Source organism: Pholcus phalangioides, unplaced genomic scaffold, assembly GCF_987345545.1.
Source record: "Pholcus phalangioides strain wild (caught in Gottingen) unplaced genomic scaffold, Ppha-v1.0 ptg000008l_1, whole genome shotgun sequence".
In the NCBI taxonomy this organism is placed as follows: domain Eukaryota; kingdom Metazoa; phylum Arthropoda; class Arachnida; order Araneae; family Pholcidae; genus Pholcus; species Pholcus phalangioides.
This window is the reverse complement of record NW_028301601.1, coordinates 13,567,758-13,589,940: the sequence shown is the minus strand read 5'-3', so window position 1 is coordinate 13,589,940 and position 22,183 is coordinate 13,567,758. Positions and strand designations below refer to the sequence as shown.

At 41.2% G+C, this 22,183-nt stretch overlaps 1 protein-coding gene across 1 annotated transcript; it reads right to left on the bottom strand.

The window, feature by feature from the left end:
• Positions 1-208: 208 nt before the first annotated feature.
• LOC149083851 (protein D3-like) lies at positions 209-21,920 on the bottom strand. Its single transcript, XM_089235409.1, has 4 exons — positions 21,706-21,920; positions 13,385-13,517; positions 3,103-3,237; positions 209-542 (listed from the first exon to the last, which is right to left on the bottom strand). Exons 1-4 carry the CDS (start codon positions 21,877-21,879, stop codon positions 331-333), a joined length of 654 nt encoding a protein of 217 aa, XP_089091535.1. The 5' UTR covers positions 21,880-21,920; the 3' UTR covers positions 209-330.
• Positions 21,921-22,183: the final 263 nt, after the last annotated feature.

Sequence of the window (22,183 nt, the reverse complement as noted above, 5' to 3'; positions counted from 1 at the left end):
AATTCAACTCATATTTTCAGATGACGTAAGCATTATCCAAACCCCCCTCCCCCCCTTGTCATCAAAAGTCAACAAATCGGAAACCCCTCCCCTATTCCCATCGATGATGACGTAATACTTGAATGACCCACCCCCCCCCCCTCTTGGTACCCAAATATTATGACGTCTAAAATGACAATGTGGACATCGTTCTTACAGCTTAAGATTCGCTTGCGGAAACAACTGTTGTATTTAATAGTCACCTGTAATAATATTTCGTACTACAATTGTGAATGGATCACACGTATTACAAGAGACGACGTTTGGTCACTTTATGTAGGCGAAAGTGCTTTAGCAACACGAGCATTCCGACGTCCATGGTGTAGGTGAAAGTGCGTTGATGAAATTGCCAGCGACTGGGTCTTTAAGGCCATTTAGAAATACGAAATCGTTGATGTGGAATCCTGTCCTGCGAGAAGCTTGTAACGGGTCGAGTGAGATGCCGCCATCAAGATAATCGTCGCTCGGCTGTTGGTAAATAAGAAATATCAACAGGTTCGGTTCTGGAAAGAAAGAAAAAAAAACAATGGATTAGTCCAGTGGTTTCACAACAGGGGGCGCCTCAGTGTGCAACTTCCGTTCGAGTGGATTCGATTAACACAGTCAGGGACGAGCTTAAGTATTTTGCGGCCCCTCTGAACAGGGGTTTTCTAATACTGCCCACGGGCACCCTGGTGTCCGAGAACGACTGTGAAAATCCTTCGTAGTCATAAAAAAATGTCATTTGGCATTAAATATGTACAAAAGTGTCCGCTTCCAATTAAAAAAATCGCAAGTGCGCCCCCAGGCACTTGAAGATTCGGGGCTCCCAGGGCTAGAAGATCGATTATCCACCCAGGCCCTCAACCTTAGTGGTTCCTCTATCTTGGACTAGCCTTCTAGGTGGTGAAGGGAGGAAATTCACTTGCACAACAGCTCGGGGCGTGAGCGGTTATCAATCTATCTTGGACCGAATTTTGAGCTATTGCTTTGCTAAGAAGTTGAAGTCAAAATGTAATCAAAACATTTTTGCTGCCCTAAAAATTTAGCGGCCTGGTGTAGCCGCCTATGTTCGGCCCTGAACACAGTCAAACTCGAAATTATAACGACATCGAAGAAGATTCCGGGAAATTTTGTCGTTATAACCGAGGTACCGTCACAATCAAAAAAAAAAGGTCGACGTCTTTCGAGACTTTTCAAGGAAAAGAAAAATATGTAATCAGATGCAATCAAATAGTGTGGCATGAAGTTGTTTTAGTTTAATTAGGGGGGTGATCATATATTTGATCCGGAAAAATACGGGGAATTGAATTAATAAATTCGGAGCATCGCCAATTCCCCCTAAAATGTTGCAATTGTCAGATAAATCGCCAATTCCTTATAAATAAATAACCATTGGCGAAAAATGCGATGCTACTACAGCTGCAGTGATTTGAAATGCATTTAATTGGGGGGGGGGGGGGAGGGGAGAGAAATGTTGAACACAGCGAAGGATGTCTTAACGGCATCGCAGGCCCTCGGGCAAAGTAATATTTTCTGGGGCCCCTACTTGGCCGGAGTGAAAGACAGATGCTTGCTATATGTACAATTTCATACTCACTGTCGAAAGAAAATTTGGCCAAATTTCATTTTGACGGGGTCCTTTCTGCACGTGAGGCTCGCGGGCCGGGCCCCGGTGAGCCCATGTGTTAAGACGGCACCTGGACATGGCAAATATTAGGCTCTATTGATTTTTATAATCATAATCATCACACATATACACACACACACATCCGTCCCCTATTCCCCTTATTTTAGTAAGGGTTATGGATAAAAGTAAGCTTTGTTGAAAAGGGAGGACAAGAAGGGCAAAACTATATATATATATACATACGAAATTTTCCGTACACGTGTCATATTATCACCTTAATTATGATAAAACGGAATAACGATGAAAAAATGCGACGTTATAATATCGTGTTTCAATTAATGTTATAAGCGAGGTTCGTTAACATTATTCTCCATGGGAAATAGTCACGACCACCAATTAATGACGTTACAACCGAGTTGCCTTTACAACCGAAGTCGTTATAACCTACAGGGCACTGCCATAGAAATTACATTCTAAAAAGTGCTCCACGAGTCCAAGAAAGTTAAGAACCGCTTAATTCATATTAATAAGGACCGTTGACTGCGTTAAAATGATTTAGTGACGTCTTTTTTTAACGATTAGACGCCACGTTGAAGACAAACCCGGTTTTTAACCGTAAGGCTGCGCTCATAGTGGAGCGAAGAGTTGAAAGAGTTGTGACTAGGAGGGAAAAAAACCATGGGGGTGGAGGAAAAGATGCCTGCACATAGTAAAAGAGGAGGAGGATGGACAAAATGAGGGGTTCTGAAATGTAAGGTTTTTTGATGATGCTGATTCCCCTCCGCAGAAGAGGGAAAGAAAAAACAAAGGGAGAAACGCAACAATCGGCAGGTAGCGAAAATCAGCAAATCGAGGTGAAAACAAACAGGTTTGTTCAAATCGCGCACTTCGTTGAGCGGCCTCTTTCTCTCTTTTGTTTGCTACTCCAAATATTTTGGTCGCTAGGCTATCTATTATGAATTTCTGTATCTCGTGGTCACCTCACTATGTGCGCGACCTAACACGGACGACGATGAGTCCGCTGGGTATTTTCTATTCCCCTTACCACTAGGGATAGCTGTGGATCATGTAAACTCATGGCAAGAAACCCATTCCAATCTTAACGTATCCGACTTAGGTCGAAGAATTCACCTCGGACAAATATCCCATGCCTTCGTCCAAAAAATATTTTATCAGTGGATATTATACAGTGGATCCCGCTTATAACGTTTTCCAAGAAACCATCATGGATAAACGGTGTAAGCGGTTAAGCCCATGAAACGAGAAATCTCAACGAGTATTATTAGTATTAGTTAGAACGACAAAAAGGAGTCGTACGAAGCGGGAAAACGGTCCAAGTGGAAAATTCGTTTAAAGCAGGGGATCCACTGCATATAATCAATAAACACAAGCAGTAATGTTTGGGTATGAATTCCACATTTATTTATTTATTTTGTATGGAAATTGTTACCTACCTGGAGTTTTTAATTGATAAGGTGAATAATAGGGAACGAGGGTAGTTCCTTTCTCTATTCTATTTCCTGGAATATCCTTGACAATCCAATTCAGATATTGTGACGGAAGCCGATCAGGGAATTCAGGATCTATATCTGGAGAAATTTACAAATTATGTTATGAGTTTTTATAAACACGTGAATACACAGTTTCAAAGAATTCCAAGGCCGTAACAAAAGGCTTTGCAAACGGCGGCAGTCATGAATTATGATCGATATTAAAGGAGCTTTTAACAACCTGACCTATTCCTCAATCAACCGCCACCAGACCAACCGTGACCCCCGCTCTGTCCCCCTAGGGTATTTCCAGATACAACACCCGTACATTGAATACCGTTTTCTTTATTAAAAATTGACGCGAAAAAGTCATTAAAAGCACTACGCATGCCTACACTGCTCTCTACCCATGACCCTCCTATCGACGGGGGGGGGGGGGGGGCAATTGTCCCCTTCCATCTATTTAGTTTTACAGTGAATAGTTAGTTAAGGTTATGTGAGTGGCCGAGGGGGAATAGAGACCCTTCGACGACAAGTCACCCAGGAGGTCAAGAACAATTTCAAACTAAAATTCAATATATACCTGTCATAACTTTTCAGATTTCAACTATAGTGCTGCAAAAAAAAAAAATCTTTTTTTTTTTGCACTATCGATTCTAAACTTTTATTGAAGCTTCATGTCAAATTCAAATATGTCATCAACATTCACATCAGGGCCGTCTTAAGAGCATCATTTTCCCCCGGGCTAAGTGATTTTTCTGAGGCTAAGTGACTTCCTGAATCGCGGGCAAAGTGTTTCCCTGGTAAAATCTAGAAAAGCCATGTCTCTTTTAGCCATGTCTCATTTTTGATGAAGCCCCTTTTCTCTTGAGGCCCCCGGGCCGTGCCCGGGTGGATCCATGCATTAAGACGGCACTGATCTACATCTAGTTTTTTTACAATAACAACCGACATTAAATTTCTTCAAATCAACTTGGACAGAGCGCTTGCTGCGTTGTCCACGCTTTACGAATATGCGCAGTCCAAATCTATCAATTTTTTGTTTCTTCAAGAGCCAGCTGTACACTTTTGCAAAGTAGTCAGCCCAAACTCTTCGCTCAACCTAAGAGCGGCTATCGTCTAAGTGGTCCAGGGCCCGACAGCATATGGCACACCATACAAAGCTGTTTTTCGGCCACGACACTCTCAAAAAAAATTCAGTCTACAATCTCACCGACCACCACAACTGCTGAAGACCTTGCTACACAACACATCAATGACCTCTTCCCAGCAACATCATCATTCATTCCTCTTCAAAATCATCACCGTAATAGCATGCAACTCGAGCCTAATTTTGAAATCCACGAAATCTAGAGAGTTGTTAACAGACTAAATTTGATAAAAGCAGCTGTTCTAAGACAACTTGTCTAACCGTTTAGTCCAAGCAATCATCCGGGCTCATCCATTTTACTTCAAGAATTTCTTTGATAAATGTCTCTCCTTTTCCACTTTTCCGGATGTATTCAAGCCAGACAAACTTGTTCTTTTGCCTAAAATAGGAATTGGTGCTTCTAAAACCGTTCGCTTCTAAACCTCTAATTTTGGCAAGATTTTGAAGATACTTCTTTTACAAAGACTAATGTTTAACGTCGAACGAGATGCCCTTCTCCACCCACACCAATTCTGATTTCACTTGGGCCGTTCAACGGATGATGCGCTCCAACATCTAATGAATCAGCTGGAAGAAAGAAGAAATCAACGTCTACTAACTGCAGTTATTTCATTAGATATAAAGGGTGCTTTCAACTGTGTCAGACACGAGGTAATTTCCAACAACCTCCAAAATCTTCCTATCCCATGTTCACTAAGAAAAATTCTTGAGGTCATTTTCTCTGACCGAACAATCACCCTTCACATAGGTTCGGAGGTTCTTTCAAGAACTTTGAGCAGAGGATGCCCTCAGGGCTCATGTAGTGGTCCTGCTTTCTGGAATATTACCTTCGACCCATTACTTAGGCTACCATGGGTCCAGGGAATCTCTGCTCAGGCCTCTGCTGACGATTTCCTTCTCATAGTTTCCGCCAAAGAGCCGGAAGAAATTTCGTCATTGGCTAATACAGCGCTACAACAAATTCACGACTGGCTTCCAGTAAATGATTCTAGATCTGCAAATAGAAGCTAAAAAGTCATCATTTCTTTGACCGAATCGACGAAAAAAAAGCCCTCCATTAAAATTAAGATGGTAAACGAATCAAGTCGGCCGAAACCGTCAAAATACTCGGCATTATTTTCGACAAAAATCTCAACTTTTTATCCCATGCTCTCTCTCACTGATCCGTAAAATAGTCAGTACCCTGGAAAATTTTCACCGCTTCTTGGGGTTTCCATAGAAATTTTAAAAATATCCTTTACAAGAGAGTACTCAATCGTCAAGTCTCTTATGGTGCCTCGATCTGGTTTTCGTCTCTGTTACACGTTGGAGGCGCAACGCCGTTTGGTAGGCGAGCTAAAAAGTTGAATGCAGCGACTTTTAATTATTTACATGTTTTAGTTACAATTTATATAATTATTACAAACTCAACAGCAAGAGCGTGTGGCAGGCGTGCGGATAAACCGAATGTAAACAAACAACAATGATAGTCGGCTTTGACTACATAAAAATAGACATGTTGCCACACTGGTATAAATAATAATAATAATAAAGAATGATAATAAACATAGTTGGAAAAGGGTCTTTACATGACCCCCTCCCAGTCGAGAGGATCATAGGCTTTCGACGAATTATACGTTGAAACGCACTTTCTTCCCGGAACGCAATTCCATTTCTTTTTGGCCTGAGGATACATTCTTCCGTGGGATCGAAATTATGTCCTTTGGCTTCATGAAGAAGGCAGGTTTCAGTCTGTCAATACTTATAGTAGTGACACGGTCGGGGAACTGCAATGTGAAATGTCTATCACCTCTGCTGATGACTGCGTAAGGGCCATCATAAGGCGGCCGCATAGTAGGCTTAACTGCGTCACATCGCACAAAAACGTGAGAACAGTCATCTAGAGCTGGATGCCAGAAGATTTTGTGCGAGCCATGTGCGGTTGTAGGAACTGGACAAATTTGCGACATAGTGCTGCGGAGGGTTTCCACAAATTCATCGGGCGGAACATCGTTGGAGAGCTGGAAAAACTCCCCAGGTAAGCGAAGTGGCGTCCCATAGACGAGTTCTGCTGATGAAGTCCCGATGTCCTCCTTTAAACACGAGTGGATACCTAGAAGAACGCTAGGAAGCATGTTGGTTTAGTGGTCAGTTTCGAGGCAGCGTAATGCAGTCTTCAGATCACGATGAAAACGTTCAGCACAACCATTTGCTGCCGGATGATATGTTTTAGTACGAATTCTTTTAATACCAAGGAGTGTAGCAAGGGCTCGTAACAAGGAACTTTCAAACTGTCGACATTGATCACTGGTGATGGTCTCAGGGGTACCAAAACGGCTGATCCGACCTGAAAAGAAACATCTTGCAACAGTTTCTGCTGCCATGTCTCCCATGGGAATAACTTCTGGCCATCGAGTGAAACGATCCACTACTGTTAGACAGTACCGGAATCCACGGGAGGGTGGGAGTGGTCCCACAATGTCTATGTGCACATGTCCAAAACGTTTATCACAACGGGAATTTTCCAAGTGGTGCTTTGGTGTATTTGATTATTTTAGATTTTTGGCATGCAAGACAAGTCTTGCACCATTCTGCGCAGTCTTTTTTCATATCTTTCCAAACGAAACGACTGCAGAGCAAGTTTTCAGTAGCTCGTTTGCCAAGATGATTCAAGTTGTGAACAGTGCTGAATGCTTGAAGTCGGAATGGTTCGGGAATGTAAGGTTCAACCTTTCCAGTTGAAACGTCGCATAAAATTTAAATTTTGCTCTTGATCAGCATGGGTTTGAACTGTAAGCTAGTAGAAGTGCGAAGTTGTTTCAACTCTTCATCTTCTCTTTGAGCTTTGGCAATTTCTTCATAATCGAGAAGAGAAGGAAATTTGATCGAACTGATACGGGAAAAAGCATCAGCAACAACATTTTCAACACCAGATATATGACGAATATCGGTGGAGTATTGCGATATATAGTCCAGATACCATATCTGCCTAGCTGAGTTGTTCTTACTGATGTGATTGAAAGCATAAGACAATGGCTTATGGTCACAATAATGACAATGGTAAAAATGCGATGGGTTGCCAATCACTTCCAACTCGTTGTTGTAGGGCACCTCCAATTGCATAGTCAGATCCATCGACCATCAGTGCCAACACAGAATTTTGCTGTGGATATGACAAAGGGTTAGATTAGCCAAATCAGTCTTATTGCATTAATTAGGCAATTTTCAAAGGCTCTTTTGTTTCTTCAGTCCATTGGATGAGACGTTTATCGTGCCTTTTGCTATCTTTAAGGTACGCGTTGAGCAAAATTTGCTTTTTCGTGGCGTTTGGGATGAAGCGTCTGTAAAAATTAAGCATCCCGAGAAATCGGCGCAGCTCTTGAATGGTCTGCGGTTGTGGATAGTTCAGGATAGCTTCAACTTTCTTTTCCAATGGTTTGATACCGTGTTCACTTACAGTATGTCCTAAAAATTCTACTTCAGATTTTCCGAAAATGCACTTATCAATATTCAAGACAATTCCAAATTCGGAGAATTTTTCGAAAATGTATCTTAAGTGAACGAGATGTTCCTCTGGAGACGTCGAAGCGATAAGTACATCATCCAGGTAAGGAAAACAAAAGTCAAATTCTTGAAGTACAGAGTCATGAACTTTTGCAGTGTTTGACCCGCATTGCGCAAACCGAAAGGCATGTAAAGAAACTCGTACAGTCCGAATGGAGTGATGACTGCCATCTTCTCAATGTGTGCTGGCTGTACAGGAATCTGGTAGTAGGCTTTAATCAAGTCAAGGGTACTGAATATCGTTTTTCCAGTGATAAAATTAGCTAAGTCATGCACGTGTGGAATTGGGTAGTGGTCGGGTTTCGTTCTGGCATTTAACATGCGTTAATCCCCACAACAACGCCATCCCCCATCTGCTTTTGCAACCATATGCGAAGGGCTAGCCCAATTGCTTTTGGAGGGCCGACACCAACCTTGACTTTCCATGTAAGCGAATTCGCATTTAGCGATGCCAAACGTCTGGCCTTGGCAAATACAGGTGGGCCTGTCGTCTCGATAAAATGAGTAACGTTATGTTTAACGGACTTGGTCGAGAAATTTATCTTAGTCAGTTCTGGAAATTTGGATAACAGCTTATGATAATCAGTAGTATCATGCATAGCAAATGTCACACCAGTGGAGGGTACTTCCGCTGTGGATCCGGATATGGACATTTTTGAATCTTCTGAAACTAATCGACATTTATTTATGTCAATCAAAAAGCTGTATCGACTAAGAAAATCAGCGCCTAGGATTGGCTTATTGATTGAGGCCACAACAAATTTCGAAACGAAATTCTTATGCAAACCAAAGTCTAAGTTCAGTATCTTAGTACCAAATGTAGGAATCTGAGTGCCATTAGCAGCAGTTAACTGAAAAGAATTGATTTTTTTTGACAATTCAGATTTTTCAGCGGGTAACACAGATACTGATGCTCCAGTATCAACAAGGAAGTGCAATCCGTTTTTACGATCGTAAAAACGGATACAAACAAATAGGCGACTTGCAATATTAGCATTTTCGCTGTGCGCCCCCAACGAATGCTCTACTCGTTTTTTGAGTGCTTGTAAGAGCAGGGCGCTGTGCACTTGTGCGCTTTTTCTCTGAATTTCCTGTGGTACCAGCATGTTTGAGATGTTTGTCCCGCTGGGAGAGATTGGCGAGACTTAGATCGCGAACGATAACGAAAACGCTGACCATGAGGTTTAGTTTCTAATCTAGACAGACGAATGCAGATCTCATCTAATCTGGTATCGATTGAGCATGGCTGGACTGAACTGACTTCCGTGGACTTGGTAACGTTCAATATGCCGTCTGCCATCTCCGCAAGCTTCGGCAGGTCGTCAGTGCTTACGGCTAATATCTGCTGAACAGCTACGGGCAATTGTTGTAAACACAAGGTTTTCAAAATTTTATCATCAAAATGCTTGCCAGCGAAATCGCGCATCTCCAATAGCAAACGTGACGGGCGCTTGTCACCCAAAACTAGGCCTTGCAAAAGAGCCTTTAACCCAGAAGATTCGGAATCGGCATACTGGGATAGATACCGCTCTTTCAGGGCATCATAGCTATTTTGAGCAGGTGGATTCATTAAGATATCCGAAATGACCGAGAGCTCCTGCTGATCTAAACTGGTAATTACATAGTTGAATTTCGGCGAGTCAGCGCTAATTTTGGAAAGCAAAAATTGTGATTCGATCTGTTTGAACCATAATTCCGAGCGATTTCGCCAAAACGGAGGCGTTTTTACCGCGACTGGGTTGATTTCCGTCGATTCGGATTGAGCCGTTGACATCGTGGTGCTTGCGACACAAATGAAGTACTGTTCAAAAAGAGCCTACCGTATGCTTGACAACATCTTCAGAAGGTGAGATGACAGCATCTGTTTTCATCGGAAACCGTAAAACGCCGGTAGCCGAAAACGCAAGTTCACGGTCGTAGCACAAACAACGTGGTCGGGAAAGGGAAACAGCAACTTGCATCTCACATGTTCAAAAAAAGGTCACCACTGTTACGCGTTGGAGGCGCAACATCGTTTGGTAGGCGAGCTCACAAGTTGAATCCACCGATTGTTAATTATTTACATGTTTTATATTGATGTTACAATTTATATAATTATTACAAACTCAACAGCAAGAGCGTGTGGCAGGCGTGCGGATCATGGAGGAAAGAATAACAGGAGGTGACATCAGGAACGAAAATTGAAGCCGTTGTGGCAACCCTATGGGCTGACGAGTAAGCCCAAACAAACCGCTCTTTTCCCTATACTTAACATGTATTTTGCCGGATGGAATTCTTTTGAAATATTAATAACTAAATAAATTTAAGCACCATGACTGTTTAATGCGTCTTCAGGTAATCTACATGATCTAATAAAGGGAAAAAATAAAATCTTATCCTTATATAAGGGGTTTTTGTATTTTTAATTTATTTTTGAAAAAGGGGAAGATCACTTTTCACTCTCGACTCGTCATAAGTTTTTAGTTCAGTGCTTCAATTTATTTTAAAAATTTGATGCATGACATTAATGTCTACGGGAATATGATTAATTAAAATAATATGAAGCTACAATAAAATGCAATTTCATAATTTTTTTCTTTTAACTGTTTATCTTGCCTTTTTGTTTCGTTCATCATTATCATAGATCCGGGACATTTCGAAAGTGTTCGAGGCCCGTGGGCGCTCGTCTTAAGCTTTACATGAGGAATTTTGATTTCTGAATCAGTTCTGAGGTGCTCGAGCACCTTCTGACAGCGCCGTAGCTAGGATTTTTGCCACCCGGGGCAAACTGCATTTTACCGCCCCCGTGCCTCAAAGTACTGGAAGTGCTCGAACGTCGTCCGCCACTGTGTATTTATGGTTTTGCTGCCTGTAGGCTGTACAAATTTCGCCACCCTCTTCTTCCGTTCCACTCTCATATTCTTGAATACGTATTACTGGAAATATATGCCTCCCATCCGAACTTTCCGCTATGTAGATGTATTGAGAAAAAAATATTAAAAAATAAAAAACTTTTTTTACGAACCGTGATAAGTCATCTCTCTCTGGACTATAGAACACTCTGGACTGTATTTAGAAAAATAATCTGGGCTGTTTTTTTTCTTCTTCATTTTGTACCAATTAGTTTGCTTTTAAAGTGGTATGTGTACGAAAATTTGACAAAGTTTCGAATTGAATTCTAAATTGAAATCTAAAATTGTGTCTGTGTTCGAGTTTTTGCCTGGAATGGAGAAATATTTCTACAATATTTTAATATAAACAGCTGAAAGGCATTATATATGCTAATGTTTTGCATATATAATGTTTTTCGCAAAAAAATCAGATTTTTTCAAACACCGCTTGTTCAAGTGTCTTTAAACATTGTGTCTCTCTCAGCACTGAGGTATTACATGCTTTGGCATAATTTTTTTTAAATTAAAATGCCGAGAAGGAATTTTAGGGCACAAGATATGGGTAAATTTTGGTTATTTTTGCAAAAGGTTCCATGTTGTTGGAGTTAATATTCGAAAACAAATAACAACTAAAATTGTAAATGCTCTCGTTCAATTGTATAAATGTATCCAGAGAATTTGAGGGGGAAAAAATCGAGTTCCTAAAGTGAATAGTAAATTTTTAAATGATTTTTAAAAACGGGGATGTTTGTCATAGGAAAGCATGGGAAGCCACGGTTTGTTTGGGCTTACTTGGTCCCTTTAATAGAGCGATCACTGGCTTCATCTGGCAACCCAGATTCACCATGCTTTCTCAACGGACACGCTGGTCGCGTCACCTCCTGTTATTCTTTCCTCCATGCGTGCGGATAGCCGAATGTAAACAAACAACAATGATAGTCGGCTTTGGCTACATAAAAATAGACATGTTGCCACACTGACATAAATAATAATAATAATAAAGGATGATAATAAACATAGTTGGAAAAGGGTCGCTACAATCTGCATCAGCCAGACGTACGGCCAAAATGGACGTCGTATGCCTTATTATTTATTACCCGGGCATACAGGAGAGCGGAGGCGTATTAAAAGATTTTCCTCAGCTGAGATTTTGGACCGAGTATTTTTTCTTCTCATTGTAAATTGGGGATTCAGCTTGAACCTCATGAGCTCCTCGGTTAGTTGCTGAGTGGGAGCGCGAGATGCTCTCCTATAGTCCATCAGATGGGAGCCGCCCTCTCCTTGGCAGACGGCTAGGAGAGTTGCTCCCTGGCAGACGGCCAGGTGGGACCTGAATGGTACTTTCTCTGATGGCAGGGAAAGAGCTTCTATTATACCCCCAGATTGGTGGTTCTTGTGAATCACTGGCGATGCGTGGCCAGTCCGCGCCTGCCCATTTTTCTCTTGTCTTCTGCCCTCCCTCGGAGGAGAGGGCCTTGGTATTTTGTTAAGCTCAATAGATGGCCCTCCGTGTTTCATTTCCGGGTGGTTTGCGCCGGTGCCATTTGTGGCCTGGGGGGCTCGCCCTTTCTCAGGCTTGGCTGAGGGTTGGTCTCTTCTTGTTTGGGGGGCTGTTCCGGCGTGGATCGCTTGTGGGTGCAAATATGGGGAGCCGATGGGATTGTGGTGGTGGGACCACCTTTGGGATTCCTTGGGGGAATGGCTGCTTTCCAGCACATTCCCTATTCCTTATAGAGGTTCCATTGGAATAGTAACGTGGGAGTGTGTCTGGTTTTTCAGGTTCAGGGAATAAAGCGAGTGGCCAAAACTGATAGGTACTTTTTCATACCAAAGTCACATGAGTGAGTATTTGAGATAGTGACTGATGTATCGAATGGTCGAGATTGTTTTGTATACCAAGATTAAGCGAGTGAGTGACTGAGACAGAGTTCAAAACACAAATCACTAAGAGAGTAAACGAGTGTCTAAGATTGTGCTAAGGTGCACGCATCTACGTAGGCTTACCCGCGATTTGATTTTTTTTCGCCGTGCTTTTGGATGGACAAATAATCTTTCCCTTTCGCAAAGCACAACCTCGTTTGACCTCAGCACAAAACATGCTTCGGTATACAAAATCTAAAAGACTCGACGCGACCTTCTTTTCTGAATCCAACGTTATTTTTTCTAGAGCGCGTTGTTTGGCGCACTAGAAGAAATATTTCGTGACAGCCGAACAAATGGATGGACAATCTCAGCAAAGTACTCGAGAACAACGCATAGCACGCGCGTGCATGTAAGTGCACTTTCGTATCTATCGAGAACGATCGAGTGACGGAGACAACGAATGGCCGAGAGAGGAAGCGAGTTTCCGCGCGAAACATTTTTACATACCAAGTTTGAGCGAATGATCTCACACTCTATCGGTCAGTGTCTGTATCTACGTCACTGCGGTCGTTCAGTAGCTCACACTCGCTGCCTCAATCACTCATTATAGAATATTTACGTGATGAATAAAGTAGTCGGTTATTTTTCCTGTTGGTAAGTTTTTAAATTTGTATCTGAATATTCACATCGGAGATGAATTGTTTTGTGTGAAAAAAGATCAATGTGATACATATTGACAGATATAATAAAATATTTCGACGTGTTGTCATGATCTTACTCATTAATAACATGTGATTAACACTTGAAAATATCTACTTACCTCGTCCCATCATCACCAGAGTATACATCGAGTCAATGTAAACGTTTCTAAGCCATATATCAGGCTCATACAGTGTCAGACCAAGAGTGATATTATTTCCTAAATCCGCTTTCATAAAGTCTTCGTACACAACCTGTATGACGGAGAGGCAATTTCTCAATATAAATTGAATAACGGGTAAAAAATAAATGATATCAACTTTAGACATTAACGATATCATGCCTTCATATTAACCCAACAAACATTAAAACTTCAGAGCTCATTATGCAGTCAATTCTCGTATTCAGCGATTTCATAACTGCAATACCGGTGCAATGAGATGTGGCTTGGGTATCTACACTGGTGAAATAAATTAAGGGAATTTGCATATTTTATCGAATTTCATGAAAAGAACTAAACTGAATGTAAAACCACTGCTTCTAGACAAAAATGCAAATCTTGTACGTCAAATAAGTAAGCGTACACGTGTGTGTAGGCGAAGCCAGTAGAGAAACAGGCTTTATAAGCGCGCGTAAGTTAAGACGCATTTCGTTCGCTAACACACCTCGGCGAATTTCTTGGTGTTATTTTGCAGCAATCTGTTAATTTCAAATTGTAACAGTAAAAATGAGTAACCACCAACGTTTAGATGATGGAATGAGGTGGCGAATTGTGGGGAGGCTAGAAGCAGGCCAATCTCAAGTCCAGATTTGTAGGGAGTTCAATTTAACGCCCAGCGTAGTGTGTAATTTATGGAAACAGTTCCAGGATAACGGATCCATCGAGAGAAAGCCTGGGCAAGGGCGTCCAAGAGCCACGACGGCCAGAGAAGATCGCCATTTGTCGATTATAGCGAGGCGTAACTGGAGTGCTACAGCTTCTCAGCTCTCTCTCGTGACTTGTATGCAGCCACAGGAGTATCAAGGGTGACTGTTTCCAAAAGACTTCATGAGAGAGGGTTGTTTGCAAGAAGACCTGCTGTTGGCGTCCCGCTCACTTCTACGGACAGGAGAATCCGTTTATCATGGTGCAGAGAGCATAGAGATCAATGGGCGACCAAGATATGAATCCCGGTTCAGCCTAAGCACCGATTCTCGTCGAACGTTCATATGGAGAGAACCAGGGACCCGCTACCTACCCTCCAATGTCCGCGAAATCGACCATTATGGCGGAGGAGGTTTGATGGTCTGGGCAGGCATCATGTTGGATGGCCACACACCTCTCCGTGTCTTTGAAAGAGGCACTGTGACTGGTGTGAGGTATAGGGATGAGGTCTTGGAACCCTATGTTCGTCTTTTCGGGTTGCAGTTGGCCCTGAGTTCATTTTAATGGACGATAACGCGAGGCCACATAGAGCTCTTCTGCTCAACGATTTTCTAGAGAGTGAGGATATTCGCCGGATGGATTGGCCAGCCAGATCTCCAGACCTTAACCCTATAGAGCATGTCTGGGACGCTCTGGAGAAGGCAAATGGAACTCGCAACCCCCCTCCGGGAACCATCCAGGGAATGAAAACAGCGTTGCTGAACGAGTGGGATCAATTGCCACAGGAAATGATAAACTGCCTTATTTCAAGTATGAAATCACGCTGCGAGACCTGTATATCTATAAGAGGGGACCGGGACCATACCCCCTATTAACCTATCTATTAACCCATTTTTTTTTGTTTATTCTGCAACCGCTGTTTCATACCTTCCGACTCCAACGAGTGTTACGCTCGATAATGCGTGTGTATTACAATTATTGAATGGTTATTTGTTTTTTATTGTATCATTGTATGTACATATCAAATTTCATTAAAATCGGTACAGTAGTTCTAGAGATAATCGACCAAGTCTGCAAATTCTCTTAATTTCTTACACCAGTGTACATAGGAGGCGTCTACATACATATTAGGAATCTTTATCCTGGTAAAGATGCCTGATTTTGTCAAAGACTATCCTGATATTTTTTAAACGTTACTTATGAAGCGACTGAGTACGATAGTAACGTTAGGCCCTCCTCACACGGGGAAACTGAAGTCCTTCAACTGATAAGAGAAACCGTTTCCAGAAAACCAGCGCGCATATTTCGATAGACGCCCTCACACGAGGAAATTGGCGTATTGGCGACGAAATATCGAACGCGACTCAATCACTTGGCGACTGGCATGCTAGTCGCCGCTAACTTTAGTTGAAGAAACCAAGAAACCGCCTCTAGCATTCCTTCATATTTTCGTCATTCGAGTAAATTGAAAATCAATCCAGAGTATATATATTATATGTAATAAATTATCAGTTGAAAGGATATGAAATTTTGACAAATTTCAACTCACAGGTAAATGCGATTTCTTTATTTAAATTGATACTATTTTGAAATTATAATAAAATCAGGGGTGTCGGAATTGTTTCGAAACTGTGGGTGCTCGTCTTTAGTTTTATATTGGAAATTTTAATTTCTGAATCAATTCTAGGGGTGCTCGGATCCATGCCACAAATTACCGTGGGTGCTTGAGCACCTCCGGCTATGACGCCACTGAATGAAACGGGTCTGTGTTAAACGCATGGGCACACCCTCCCCCGGGGGAATTTCAAAAGAAGATGGGGCATCACCAAAATTAGATCTGGTGAAAAATTTCAGGAGTAACCAAGTGAATTTGTCAAGTAGGGCCTCGGGAAAAAAATACATGGCTCGGGGACCCAAGATGCTATTAAAAGACGGCCCCGGGGTAAGCACCTCCAGAAATTTTCAAAATACCATCTACTTTCACAACATGTACCAAAACAAGCACGTGTGGTATAGGAATGGTCCCTGATTTTCCCCCTTGCTTGGAATGTCTGTAATTTAGGTCACGTACCCGCACATCTGTGTGTGGGAGTATTTGGGGAAAAGCATTGCCTTAAACGCAAACAATTCATGTTGTTTGTGTGTAGTTTTGCCTACAGTTAATTTTTTGCTTCTCGAAACCGTAGTTTTCGCCGTTTCATCTAATGAAACTACTCAAAATCCTACGTGACAATACTTTAACTAATAAACACAATAACTTATATAATAATCAACCCAACATATACGTACCGAGAAGCATACTTATTGAGGGAAAACAGACATTTTATTGCGAATTTTTTTTCCACTGAAATCACTCAAAGCAAATGAAATTATACTAAAAAATTATATAATTTTTCCATTTTATTTTCATTTCAAAATGATATCATTTTGAATAAAGAAATTGCGTATTTACACCTGTGAAGTAATTTCACTTTTATAATAGAAACTATTTCACTTATTTCTTTGTAACGATTTTTATTTAAATATAAATAAATAAATTTCAATTTTTCCTATCTCGGTTAACAAGATAGTACCGGAAAATAAGAGGAACTATAGACTGTGCTGTTTTTACTCAATTTCCCGGGCTTTGAATATTTTTTTAGTAACGCCGTGTGAGGGAGAACGGGCAACTCTGGTTCGATTTTAGTTTACCCGTGTGAGGAGGGCCTTACTAGCCTATCAGGAAGCAGCGGTAGTGTGTATGAGGTGGGAAAAGACCTACTTGAGTTTACTAAACTGGGAGGATTTCGACGAAAATTACTATATTTCAAATGGAGTCTCTAAAGAGTACCCATATGGCAACTCTGCCGGATAGTGTTGTACCCGTAAAGGGCTGGACACGCATATCCGCACCGTGCCCGACACGTGCGTCGGCCGAGTGTAGGTCATCACACGGTCAAAGAATAATTCTTTGCTAAGCAGTGCAGCCGTTCACACATCTCCGCACCGTAGCCGAGCACCGCACCGCGTCCGTACCGTCACCAAGTAGTTTATTTTATATTTTTACGGTGACGGTGCGGTCTCGGGAGAGAGAGAGCGCTCATTTATTTCATGTCGCTTCTCAATTTTCATCAATTGCTGAATTATTAATTCCACTAGCTATAATACCCGGCGTTGCCCGGGTTTTCTTCAATGAGGCTTTTTTGGATCACGTGATATCTCCCTCTCTTTTTCTTGAGGGACATACAAACCGTGTCCAAGTTAACCAATATGGCGACCTGCGCGATTCATGAAATAAACAAATATAGATTTACACAGAAACGTAGAAATGAATATATATTTTTCTTTTCTTAAGGGGCGCTAGGTATTTCGATTCCCTCCCCCTGAACTTCAAGTTATCCATCTGTCTGTTCCAGCTTCCAAAAATCCTTAGTTAAAGCTGTGGAATTTTTTCGATGCACTTTCCACGGGCTCATAACTAATTTTAAAATATCTTAACCCACATGAATTTATTCAAATAAATATCAAAAGAGACAATATGGAGACATTCATTAACATACTTGAGAAGATATAAATGAAATCAATGATATTGCTCGAATATCCAACTCAAAAGTATAGGTTTGGCTAATTACTTCATATTTAATCTCCTGGGCTTCGTATATCTCTAAGCGAAATGAATATTTCAAAAATCGAGAATTCAATACAATTTTTAAAATTATTGATGGGGCGGAAAATCCCACAAATTTCCGCATTTCTACAGTAAAATCGACAATTTTAGCACTGATTTCTATGAGGATCACCCTTTTCCTGACTCTCAAAGCGATGCTGATGATGATTATGACGTCTATTCAAAAAGCCTCATTACTGAGAGTATATTGAAAATGTGGCAAACCATTATAAAGGCATAAACTGTTATACATATACTAACAGGATTAAAGAAGTGACAAACCGTTGTAAAGGCATATACACGTCTGAAACGCATTGCTAGGGAACCACGGTAACCAAAGTAAACGTTCGGAAAGTGATTGTTGAGACCCAAAAACCATTGTTGCCGGACAGTTTTTTGCCCATTTGGGGCATTTGCCCTGGGCTGACGAAATTTTAAAGTAGCCTATCGTTCAAGTCGGGTCCCATTTGGTATATATGCAAAATTTGGCGACGATCGATCTAAAATTGTAGATTTGTATAGAGAACATACACACACACACAGAAAATCAATTTTATATATATAGATAGACTAGCTGATACCCGGCGACGTTGCCCGCCCCGTAAAAAATTCATATACGTATAGCTTATGAATTATTTCTTAATCAAAAAAATTTCTGTATCAAGTAAGAAAAAATTACTTTCATTTTTAAATATTTTAATTAAAATCTTCAGGCAATCGCTTGTGGATACACAATATTTTTTCATTTTCCATCTGGTGTGTAGATGTACAAATTTTTAGGATTATCAACACGCGAACAGGTGACGAAAAGGTGTCCGTGTGAAAAACAGGGCTCAAGTAGGTTGATACCTTTCACTGCTAACGACTGGCCTTGCGCTTTGTTGATTGTCATGGCAAAAGCTAAACGAACCGGGAACTGTAATCGCTTGAAAGTGAATGGCATTTTTTTCAGTGATGATTGGGATACGTGGAATGAAGACGTCTTTTCCTTTGGCACATCCAGTTAGAATCGTTGCTTCAATGATGTAATTGTGCAATTTCTTCCCGCAGAGTCTGTTGCCATTGCAGAGTATCGGTGTCTCCAAATTTCTTAAAATCATTACAGGTGCTCCGACTTTGAGGGTCAAATTGTGTGGTGGCACACCCGGAATATCCAAAGGAGTTCAGAAATTCTGCAGAATACAGAACTGTCTGCTCTGTGTCTGTGACAGTGTCAACCGATTTGTAAGATGTGGAGTCTCCCGGAATAATTTTTAGGATTTTTTCGTTGATCTTGTTCACACTGTCATTTTTCGGTGCCAGAATCGCTCTCAGAAAGCCACTCGTGGTTTTGGTCATTTTGTTGAATGTTTGGGAAGACTTTGTCTGCAAGTTCTTGAACTGAGTTTAACAACTGGCAAAATCCATTTGGGAACGTAATCGGTTCAGTGCTTGGGTCTACTGGTTGGTCAACTGATGTGAAAATGATAGCAGTGCTGAGTCATTTTGCAGTTGAACTCGCATGTTAGTGGATAATGATCATTTTTTAACTTCGTGCCAGAGTGCTGATGATTTGAAGCAAGCATTGAGTTCATCAGTTGGCGTTGAACATTTTTATTCCCAGTTTTGTCAGCGACGTCATACGTCCAGCTTGTGCAGCGAATATTATTCAAACGCCTTTAAGCATTTTTTAAATTGAAACTATACCTATACGATGGGCGGTTGGTGAGATAAAGGCCGCATTAGCACTTACAGGATACCCTGTATATAAGCTAGCAGAAATACCCGGCGCTCTTCCCGGGTTTTCTTCAATTACTGGTAGGATTGGAAAAGTTACAAACCGTTATACAGGAATAAACTGTTATAATAACGGAATTAAAGGTGTGCCAAACCATTGTAAAGGCATATATTCACGTCTGAAACGCATTGTTGGAAACCACGGTAACCAAAGTAAACGTTCGGAAAGTGATTGTTGAGGCCCCAAAACCATTGTTGCCCGATAGTTTTCCGCCCATTTCGGGCATTTGCCCAGCTCTGACGAACTTTTAAAGTAGCCTACGGTTCAATCCCGGACCTGTTTGGTATATATCCAAAATCTGGCGACGATCGGCCTAAAACTGCAGATTTGTATAAAGAACATACATACATATATACATACATACTTTCACATTTATATATAAGATAGATTTATTTCTTGATTTTAATCAATTTCGGCATTTTATTACTTTTATTAATTCTGAATTTTCAATAGTTCTGCAATTATTTCTCCCAATTATTTTTAATCCATCGATTCTAAAGTTTTCCTTAATTTCGGAAACGGTTTCTCACATTAGTTTAAAATTACCTCCATTCATTTTTGTGTTAATTCACATTTGTGTAGTTATTATTAGTTTTTTTTTTGTATGGGGGTATTTCTTATCGTTCGTGCATATTCAGAGTATGCCGATTCCCTCTTCCCACAAAATATATGAAATCTTGTTAAAGGGAGGGGGTGTCCTAACCATTTTTCGTGCCCCGAAATTGTTTAGACGCACCTGGCCCCGCCTCTGTGGTACTAGCGTCATATGTAGAAAACATATGGATAAACATTTTCACAACTTTGATGGGAAAACAAAGTTTAAAATTGTTTCATTGCATATAACGAAATTTTGCCGGGGTGTTAAAATAATAATGTAAACTTGGAAAAGTAACTGGGTTTAATTTCCGATGCTCTATAAATGAATAATTGTTTTGGTTTTAACATAAATTATAGATATAAATAGAAAACGGTTCGAAAATTTTTGGGTTTTTTCATATGGGAAAATATAGGAGACATTTTAAATTTGGTACTCACATCAGATGCAACATGTTAAGCCGTAAATGCTTAACCCATGTCCTGTGCTCCAAATGCGGCCCTCGGAAGCATTTGATGTGGCCCGTGACAACAAAACACAAAACAAACCTCTCGAGTGGTCTCAAGCCTATTTCAAAATCACTTGAGTGACTAGCGGCACACCTCCAGTTCACTTAATTGGATCGTGATACATTTGCAGATTATCCTATTGAGTGGTTAGTGGCACATTTCCAGATCTCTCGAGTGGCCCGCGGCACGCTTGCAGAACAATGAAGTGGCCCACACCTTCCAAAAGGTCGGGCACGTTTGTGCTAAATATCTGACAAAGGTGTTTCAGCGACTGGGACTTTGGCAATGAGTGCTTTAAATTACTATCGAATACTGGTGAGGCTTTATCATTGAATCAAGCCCCGGCAACCTGAAGGAAAGGTGTGGTCTGAAGAAGAACGAGCCGAGCCACGGCCAACTGACGCCCAAGCTACGGTCCTGACACGGTGCGGATATGTGTGTCCAGACCTTAAAGCCGGGTTAACATCCGTGTAACTGCGCAGTGAAAAGCCGGGTTTTTAAGGTGGAACTGCGCACAGAACGATCGATGTGGACGATAAACAGCGCAAAATTGTGTATCTTCGCTCTCGTCGTTTCGCTATAACCTTTCTTTCTTTCAAACGGATCCCAACTCAGAGACTATCGCAAAAGGGCAATTTACTACCTACTGAGTTGTGCCAGACGCGTAAGTATGTGTACCTAACAATCTGAGTTCGTATCTAGTGTTGTGTCATATTTTGCAGTGCTGCCATCTATATTTCAGAAGCGACGTAAGTGAAGTGTAATGATGGAGTATTTGCATCGTTTGTAGGTCTGTTGCTCTCTGTGGCGAGACTTTTTTAACAGGATGATCGGCTCGTACTTGCGAATTGAAGTTGGGAACCGCAGAAAACCAACTTTAGCCGACCACCATTGTGGCGCCGGTAGCTTAAGCATCAGTCAAAACCTCTCCCCGCCTGTCATCAAAAGTCAACGAATCTGGGAACCCCTCCCCACATCGATGCTGACGGACGTAATACTTGAATGTTCTCTACAGTATAACATGAATGCAATGAAAAAAACAATACGTACTTTAAGTTTATATAATGGTGCGTTTTTGATTATTTGCGGCGTTATATTGTATGCTTTAAACTTCTGCTGGACTTCAGTGTCAGGCGACGGAGCAAGAAGCACGACCGAGGCAAGAAGAGTCACGTTCAAAGCGACGATCAGCGCACACCTTGAGCGTATCCCCATGGCAGCCATATCTGAATATCATGCACTTGAAGATTCTGCTTCGAGAAACTGACTCTAAATTTTTCCTAAAGGACTCTTTATAACGTATTAATTTCGGATGATTTTGTTATGACGTGAATGTGTTGAAAAATAAATGACTTTCATTATTAAAAAACCCGTGGAGTCATGATAATTGCTTGAAAGCATCCCCCCCCCCCCACTTTGAATGAGCTTTTGCCACATGAATGGGTAACTCCCGTATCAGAAAGCGCTTATTCATCCTTTTTAAGTGTCTACGCATTTTGATATTCATAAATGACTATTTTTAGCAAGC